The 9,539-nt window shown below is 50.0% G+C and overlaps 1 protein-coding gene across 1 annotated transcript in view; it reads left to right on the top strand.

The window, feature by feature from the left end:
- Window positions 1–9,539, top strand: part of MYOCD (myocardin) — a 219,993-nt gene that overhangs the window by 117,760 nt on the left and 92,694 nt on the right. The window contains 1 exon segment of the mRNA XM_017737700.1: window positions 3,195–3,424. Coding sequence (XP_017593189.1) covers window positions 3,277–3,424 — 148 coding nt within the window. The 5' untranslated portion in view covers window positions 3,195–3,276.

Raw genomic sequence — 9,539 nt, 5'->3', positions numbered from 1 at the left:
CGGAGCTGCCCCTCAGGAGGAGCTGCAGCCCCCAGGGAGGTCTGCCCTCAGTCTGCTCTGCTCCAGCTGAACAACCCAAGTGCCCTCAGGCACTCCTCGTGTGGCCCCTCAAGGCCCTTCCCCATCTTTGTGTGCCTCATTCAGATGCTCTCTCTCTCTTAAAGGTTTGGGTCCGTCTTTGATCGTGGCATCCAAAACTGCCCCAGCACTCAAGGTGAGGCCACGCCAGTGCAGAGCAGAGTGGGACAATCCCCTCCCTCCCCTGGCTGGCCACGCTGGGCCTGATGCCCCCCAGGACAGGGATGTCCCTCCTGGCTGCCAGGGCACTGCTGGCTCAGATCCAACTGGCCGTGGAGCAGCACCCCCAGGTTCCCTCCCACACCAGCTCTCCAGCCTCTCCTTCCCCAGTCTGTCCATACATCCAGCGCTGCCCCATCCCAGTGCAACTTGGCATTTGTCTTAGTTAAACTTCACAGGTTTGGTAGAATCAGCCAAGTCCCACCTGGGCCGTGGTGAGCAAGCGAGTCTGAGCCTCATCCATGCTGCCCTGCTTCCCGGGCAGAGACCAAGGGGGCTGCTCCTTCCAAACCAGGCATCTCCTCCAGAGCATCTCCAGTGTCTTGCAAGGAAGTACCCACGATGTAGGTACCATGCTAGTCCAGCTTGATGAATTTGAAATTTACAGGCAGGGAGAGATGGAACATGACCTGTACTGTGCACAGCCTTGCAATCGCAATCGATGTGTTGGCAGCAGCGGTTGATGGGAGATGTGCTCTGAGGCTCAAAAGTGTGTCTAAGCTTTGTAAATACAATCAGCTCAGCCTAAACGAACTGATTTGTTCGGGAACAATGTGGAATGTTTCGAGGCCAAATTTCACTCCAGGAAAAAAAACCCACCACTGAGCCAGTGGTGCTTGAGTGTGCTGTGAAGCCTGTGTCTGCGGGGTCGCAGCGTGACCTCCTGGCTCAGACATGAGGACCCCAGCACACTCACTGCGAATTAAAATGTTGCATATGCTCTGAGTGTAAAAAGAGATTGTACACAGAGCCTGCAAGAAGCCTTCCTGAAAGACTTTGGCCTCGGCTGGTGGTCTTGCAGCTTCGGCACTGGATGTCTGGCTCACGCTCTCTATTTTTGAAAAACATTCATAATCATAATCCATATAAAACTGTCATATTGGTTCAACATGTACGTCACCAAAGCCCTGACTAATTTATCAAAGATTTAGTGTTCGGTTGAACAAAGTCTCATTTTTGTAAGCAGATGCATTTTGCTGGATTGTTCTGTCATCACCCTCTGCTCCCACTGGAAAGATGCATCATATCAGCAACTTCAAGAAGTTAAAAAAAATGCACATTTTACAACAGCAGTGTAAACACTTATTGAATGTTCCACGCTAGTCATGAATTAAATAAAGGGTTTAGGGGCTCATGCTGCTTGTGTCAAAGTGTGTCTGCAGCCCTACAGCCAGCACTGGGTGGATCATCACAGTGGGGATGGGGCATTGCACAGCAGTCACACCACTGGAAAGGGGACCTCGAGCTGCTCAGGGGAGATAAAATGCTAAAGCAGACGTGGCAGATGAAATTGTCTGTTCAGAGAGGCAGCACAGCGCAGGCCTGGCCTGTCTGTGTGCCTGCAGGGCTGTTTTCACGGGCAGTGGCAGCATGTCAGGCTTTGGCAGGAATAGCTGGGCACAGGAGATGAGGAAAGGGCCACAGGGGCGAGTGAGGAGGGTGATGGGGAGCACACAGCAGAAGGGCAGGGCTGGTGGCAGCGGCTGGGCCTGCGTTGTGTTCTGAGCCCAGGGTGCAAACACAGCCTGCCCCAGGCGATGCACCTCCCTGGGCATAGCAAAGGGATAAAGGGACACAGGCACCTCTGGCACCTCCTTCCCAGCCAGTGCAGCCACCCCATGGGCACCCTGTGTGAAGTGTGCCAGCAGTGAAACTCGGTGTAAGGCAGGACAGAGGGACACGGGGTCTGAGCTGCAGCCCGTGGGACAGGAAAGGCTGGAGCAGGTGGGGCTGCCAGTGAGGTGGATGAGGAAGCAGATGGCAGAATCCCTGCTGGTGCAGGGTAGGGAGAGGGGTGTGAGGGTCCTGGCTCACACAGTGTGGAGGAGATGGTATCATGTGCAATGCACTGCTCCTACTTCCTTATACAGTAAATTGGTAACTTTTTTGTGTTAAATCAGATTTTATCACTGAATCAATCTTACACTTTTCTATTCTTGTTCTCTACAAATGACCTTTTTTAGCTCTCCTCAGCTCTTTCCTGATGGGACTCATTAGGAGCTGGTGCTGATTCTTATAGGCATTCACTTTCATTCAGCATCTGGAGATTTTTCAGACAATGCTCTGTTGAAACGGTCCCTGCAACTTTCCTCTGATGTGCTCAGTATCACAGCCCCTCCTGGGCCGTGGGCCTGCATCCCACAAACATGGTTGGTGTAAGCTGAATCCTTTCCATCCACATTTCTGGTGAGATGGGGGTGTCATCAGGCATCTCCCTGCCCAAAGAGCTAGAGGTTTTGTGATGTATTTTGACCACAAATCCCACATAAACCTTGGAGTAGAACAATGTGGTAAACAAACAAGTCCTCTGTCCGTCAAAAGCTCTCAGCATTTTGTGCCTAATGTGGTTGAATTCTTCATAAAGCCTTTAGCTCTGGTGGGTGCTAATCACAACTTTGATGTCAGAGAATAGGTTTTGCACATGTATTTTACTTTGCAGGGTGTTTGTACACTTCCTGGTGTAAAAGCTGACTGATGTTTGCTCTCTTCATTTGCTGCCTGTATCACACAATTAGCAGCCTCCTCTGGGTTGTGTGGAATTATTCCTGTCACAGTTTTCTCAGCAAACCAGAGTCGTATAAAGGAAGACTGTCCTCATTTGTGGATCTCTAACAGTTCAAGAGCTCTCTCGTGTGTGTTCCCTGGGGCTGTGTGTTTTGAAGACAGACTTTCTGCAAATATTCTTTGCCTATGGGTAGAAATTGCTCCAGTAAAGTAGCCAAGTGTGCAGCAGACAGGGAGAATCAAGCAGGCAATAGGGGATCCTACGGTCTTCCCATGCAAATTGTCAGTAATTAGTTGTCTGTGGACTGATTGCTTAGCAAATGCCAGTCTTCATTCACTGTTTCTCAGACTGATTTGGGAGTTTGTCCTTACCTGTTCCTCTTCTCTTCCAGAGGTCACGTTGGTGTCTGCTCCTCTCCCTGACCCTTCAAAGTGGAGCAGCCAGAATCTGGACCGGTCCCTCCAGGCACGGTGATGAATGGTGTGATCAAACAGGATCGCTCGGACCACAAAAGTGAACCAGCTGGGAATGAAGAGGAAAAGGCACCCAAGGAAAAGTCTGCCAGCGAAGTGAGAGATGGCACCAAGCTCCAGCCCCCGCCCTTCGCGGAGCGGAAGAACGGTGAGTTCCTCGCCCGCTGCTGGCAAGAGATGGGGGTGGAGATGGGATCGATGCTGGTTTAGCATCTCTTGCACGTGCTGCGTTTTTGGTTCATTGCTATTTTTACATGTGGTGCTTTGGAGGGTGTTTGCCATTGAACATCTTGCCATCCAATGGCAAGATTTTAAGATTTAATGGAAGTGAGGCCTGATCTCAGTATTTCTGGGACAGACTTAAATGCTGTTGTCACCTTTGAGGCATGTTCCTTGTGACCCAAGTGTTTGGTATGATTTTGGCTGAAATGTGGGATTTCAAGGTCTTAGGAAGGGACCGGTGTTCTGATTACACCAATGGAACTTCTGGGGAATTAGGGTGATGTGAAGTAGATCAGTGGAGAAGAAATGGGAAAGGTATTTGGTTTGTCAAGGGTCCAACTGACTGCTCTGCTCTCACCGAGTACTGGGTGCTCCAGAAAACCTGGTCTTCACCAAAATTGCTTCAGATCCTTGTAACAGAGAGCAGAATTTGGCCTAGACCTCTGCAAGGTCATTTGTGGGGTCATGGGTCCAGCAGCTACTCTTGCTGGCAGATACTGCTCCGAGTTTCAGTGGAGATCTGTTGGTGGGAAGCTGATGGACAGAAAAGCCCCACAACTGAGCCTGTGCAAAGCATGCTTAGGCTGAGGAGTTGTTTGCCATTTCTTTCAGGCAACTGTATAATATATGAAATGAAGAAAATTCCTTTTGTGCACTCTAAGGCTTTCAACATTAAGTCCTCAAAACATCATGCAATGTGAAAGTGCAGCCCAAAGACACTATTTTTGCTTTGTGTCTTTGATTGTTTGCATTATTGTACGGGACCCAATTTTTCTCAATCACTATAAATCAGAAATAATCCAAATGATGTCATCATGGCAGTGTACTGGTGTCAGGCTGGAGTAACACAGCAGAGAGTCAGGCCCAGGGCCTGCCTATAGTCAGGATTCTTCTTTCCTACAGTCCCAGATACCCAAGTGTACCTAACATAATGCAGTAGCAACAGGGACTTGTAAAAGGACAAACTGCTCAGTGATGTAAAACAAAATCATATTTTCTCTGTAGCTTTCACATCCTTATTTTTTGTATCCATTTTCCACCCTTTTTTTTGTTATGGGAAGGAAAAGGAAGAAACATCTCCAGGTGCCCACGGGCTCTCAGCACAACCTGCAGAAGTGCAGGTACCCACTGCCCTAAGCCCTGCAGCAGTGCCAGCACTGGCCTTGCAGCTGGCCCCGTGTCAGGGCTTCATGTCCCCAGAGTTGGTGGCCCACCAGGACATGGGTCCACCCCTGCACCCCTCCACACTGGGCTGTTTGCCCTCTCTAAGTGAGAAGAGCCCCCCACAGTCTGGGCATCCCTCCAGCCCTTTGCTCTGCTCTGTTTCCCTCTCTTTAGCACATTTAGACAGCACAGGGGCTCAGCTCTTCCTGCCGTCCCCGCTTGGGAACAGCCGGCTCCCTTCATCTCACATCATCTCGGGAGCTGGCAGGGCTGCCAAGTGTCACACACGTCATGTGGCACCTGGGCCTGCCTTTGATGTCACGTTCCGTGGTGTGACAGCTCCCGCAGGGCCAGTGGAGCAGCCTGACGAGCTGGGGATGAAGCGGGAAGGGGACATCCCGCAGCCCCCCAGGCTGCCCTCCACAGAGCCCTAAAGCAGATGTGTCCCTGCCGAGGACAGAGCCTTCCAGTCCCCCTCAGTGCCATTTGTTGGGGTGTCACAACAAGGACCTTCTACCCCATCCCTCGGTGGGGGGTCAGTGGTTGGGATTGACTTGGGGGAAAAACAAGGCATCAGTGTCTCCTCACAGCCCACCCTCCTGAAGGGCACCCCCAGGGGTGTATTCAGCACTCCCACCTTCATCCCACACATGCAGGGGACAGCAGGGAACCCCCCATCCAAGATGATGCCACTGAAGGAAAGGAGACAATGCCTGGGAATGGGTTGGGTGAAATGGAAGAAGCTTCCGTCTGTTGTCTTTAGGAATCTTTATTTATTTAGGAATTTAGGAATGTAAGGAGAAGCAAGTGCAAGGTGTGTCACTCCCCAACTCCTCCTCGTGCCCTGTTGCATCCCTTCTCCCGAGGGTGCAAGTGTTCACACCTCAGCCAGGCAGGATCTCCCTTTGTTCCCTGCTCTTTCCACCCATGGGCTGGTGATCTGGGCTGGTTCAGTGGGCACTAGACAGACACTGGTCCGTCAAGGGCACAGATCCTCAGTGAGGACCAGCTCTTGCCCAAGCCTGAACTTTCAAACCACCGTCTTTATTTGACTTAACTTTGATTTAATAAAAACAGTCTAGCTAGAATATTTTTAAATAAGAAAATAGTCTTTTTAACTCTAGTATTACTCAAAAATGGCTGAGGGGATTTCATTTAAATTTGTAAAAATAAATCACATTTGAGCAAGCAGAAAGCCCATTTGGCAGGGCCTACGAAATCCCGGAGCTGCATGCATAAGTCCTGGAAAATGGGGACTGTTACCTCTACAACAAGCAGGAATCCTGACCTCTGTCTGCCCAGCTGTAGCCCCAGCCCTGTCCTGCCCTGGGATGGAACTCTGTCAGGCTGCCCTTTTTACCATGACTGTGCCCAATCCCACAGTGTTTATATGTCCAATGACATCGTCTCCTCCTAAGTTCTGCTCTACACTGGCCTGAGCCAGGCAGAGCTGTGAACTGCTGTCTCAGGAGATCCTCAGAAGAGGCAAACACGGCTCTGGGTCTTCCTAAAGTCACTAGTGATGCCGGGTTTGGAGGTGAGCTCTAGACCCCCCAGGCTCCCCGTTGTGCACGGCCTTGGCTGGGCACTGGCTCCATGGATCCTACCTTGCCAGCACCTGGCGCTTTGGCCTCAGCATGGTGACTCCATCTCTGAACCAATGCTCTGCTCATCCCATTCCATCTCTCCATGCAGGGACTCTGTTGAGGCACAAGGTCAGTGCGTGGCACCCCTCAGAGCGAGGACACACCTGCCCACACCCCTGCTCCTCCCTGGGCTGGTTTGCTTGCACACAAAAGCAGACACAAGAGCAATAAGATAATTCTTGATGCACTGGGCACAGGAACCCCCCTGCAGGGTCCCAGCTGGGGTCCCCAGCTGCCACTTCCCTGGGGTTCTGGAGCCTTCCGTCTGGAAACCACGAGGGACAGTGTCTGCACTGCACAACGTGAACCAGAGTCTTGTTGTGCAGGTACCAAAGGTCTCACACCGTGATCCAGAGGTGTTTAGTACACGCCTCCCTCACAAGCTCAGTCACCCACAGGCTCCGTGCTCTCTGAGTTTGGGGGTCTCAGGTACATAAGCTGCATTTCCCTCCCAGACCCACCTGAAACCCTCTCAGATGTTGACACCAGGGCCAATGCTTACACTCTGAAGCAGCATCAATGCTCCCAGGATCAGTTTCTTCAGCTGGTAGCAGCTTTCATCCCATCCCAGCTCACCCCAACAAATCCCACTCCATCCCATCTCGCCCCATCCCATGCCACTGTGCTGCACACCTGTACTTTACCTGTGCCAGCTGTGCCCTGGGAACAGCAGCAGAGCCTTTCACTTGTCTTGCATCAAGGTTGTCTTTACCTTGGCTGTCCCGTGTGACTGGTGGTGATTTCTCTGCACAGTGGGAAGGCAGTGAGGGTGCAGGCTCTGTGTGCCACTTTGGCTGCGTGTCCCTCCTTGTGCCAGGTGGATTTCAGAAATAATTTTGTGATAACATTTGCAATCACAAGGAGAGGGGCCAAAGGACATGCAGGGGCTCTGTAAAGCAGCTCCTCCAGAAGTGTCTCAGTGGGTGTGCTCCAAGTGAAGAGTGAGGCATCCTTTGGTACAGCCCAGAGACAGAAAAGTGTCTTGTTCCCTGTCCTGGGACTCTGCCACTGACATGAATTTCACTCATGGAATTATTCAAGTGTGAGACATCCTGTCTGACCTGATGAGGTTTCTCTCCTTCAGAAACTGCTCAGTATGAGCTCAGCCCACTCTGGGGGACCCCATTTCTCTACAGTGATTGTCAGAAATTAAATGCCCAGCTCTGACCCAGGCAGCCTTTAAAGAAGAGATTGATTTTACCCATTTGCCTCCACCCATGTGTCTCCAAGTCTGGATGTCAGCTCTGGCTGCAGGTGGAGGCTCTGGTCACCAAGCACTGACCGGCTACTGCAGGTAGGAGAGATGAAGGGCTCCCCTGTGCCTACACCACTCCAGTAGCGGGTTTGCAAACTGCTCATAATGTTTCCACATAGGTTTCCCATTGCTGATTTTGGAGAATAATGTAGTTAAACTCCTCTGTTTATTTGTGTAGTGAAACAGACCTTCTGACCACCAGCCCCTTTAGCCCACTGCAACAAAGGGGAGGATTTTCCAGTGCCCATCTGGTTTGTGTTTAATGTAATGTGCAGAAAGGTTGCACATTTTCAGGGCCTGTGTTCATAAGTAGTAGATTGTACAACAGTTTATTACACAAATGGAGCTTTATATTGCTGGGCTTTGTTGAGCTGCCAGTTGGGATGGAAAAAAAGTAACATGCTTCATAGACCCTATCAAGGAAAATTAGAAAGCATTAAATTCTGCTCAGACTATCCATCACTGGTGAGCTGGTAATCAGATCCAGAGAGGCTGGTGGGAGGTCAAGATTTTCTTGTTCTTGGTGTTTCTGAATCAATAACTACTATGAAAGACATGTAAGTGAAACCAAAAGAAGGGACGGGCATGTCTGACCTAGAAGTCAACACAAGATCACAGTGCAGAGGCCAGAAGAGACCAGATACCTCCAGATTTTGAGGAGAAAACCCCACAGCCTCAACTCAGTTCTTGTGGTGAGCATGTGTTTTAATTTAATTCTATATTGGAATGGTTATTAAATTACTATCTAGTCTGAGGCAAAATCTAGCCCTTGTTCCACATAGCCAGGTAAGAGGTGTATCTACAGGAAGATTTTTCAAATTACCTTTGGATCCAAATCAAATAAATATTGCAAACCCTGTATTGAACCCAGGTGATACCTAATCCACAGTGAAATATCAGCCTGCAGCCTCGGACTGTGCAGCCCAGCTTTAATGCCACTTAAATCAGAATGTAAGAACTAAAGGAATTCCAGGAATCCAATGATATAAACTGTATTTTTAGAGCTGTGAGTGACTTGTGAGAGTGAAACAGTGCAGTGACTAAAGATAGCCCAAGCAAGGTTTTCCATGATTTATCACAGGAACGCTCACAGTAAGTTAAAGTCACCGAATGTTGTGATAGCAGCACCTACATGTTGGCGTGTTTTCAAGACAAGTCATTCATAACATACTTGTCACAGAGGAAAATTTCCATAACAGAGCTCTGAGTTGCGTCTCACTTGCACAAGCACCACACACATCACTTTCCTATTAAGACACTGAGAGGTCCATTTGTTTCCTAGGATCTATTTTTTCTTTAAGCCAGCTGGAGGCAAGAACCCCACTTGCCTGCATGTCTCAAACCTCTCCCAAGCTTTCAGTCTGGCTGAGTGGTGGCAGAGGACAAAGACCCTCCCTTGGGCCCAGTTGTGGCCCCACTCTATTCCCTGTTGGCCATCTGGAGTTTAGTTATCATTTAATAGGAATTCGTTGTCTGACCCATCATTCCTCCTTGGGGGTCTGTGCTCCTTTGTGCAACAAGAGGTTGGGTAGGACCTTTCTTTGCTGAGCAAAATGTCTACAGGGGTTATTTTAAGGATGAAGTCATGGCAAACATTTCCCGACACCTCATGATCAGCCTTGCTCTTGGCTCCTGGTCCTTGCTAGCTGCAGTTTGCAGGATAAAGGAGCTGGCTTGTCAAGAGGGGGCTACACTGCAGAACTGCTTTCTCCCAGTTTCTAACACACCAGGATGCATTCAGATGGAAATGGCAGAGAACCTGCAGACAACTCCTCTCATGGACAGATTGGCCTTTGCCTTCTGCAGCCATCCCATGGGTAGCCTGACAGCCACCTTGAATCTCATTTTCATAGAATTGCAGAATGGTTTGGGTTGGAAGAGACCTTAAAGCTCATCCAGTGCCACCCCTGCCGTGGGCAGGGACACCTCCCACTGTCCCAGGCTGCTCCAAGCCCTGTCCAACCTCGTCTTGGACA

This window comes from Corvus brachyrhynchos, unplaced genomic scaffold (assembly GCF_000691975.1).
Source record: "Corvus brachyrhynchos isolate BGI_N302 unplaced genomic scaffold, ASM69197v1 scaffold236, whole genome shotgun sequence".
NCBI classification, from domain to species: Eukaryota; Metazoa; Chordata; class Aves; order Passeriformes; family Corvidae; genus Corvus; species Corvus brachyrhynchos.
The sequence above is the reverse complement of the archived record's forward strand: the minus strand, read 5'-3'. Positions and strand labels throughout refer to the sequence as shown.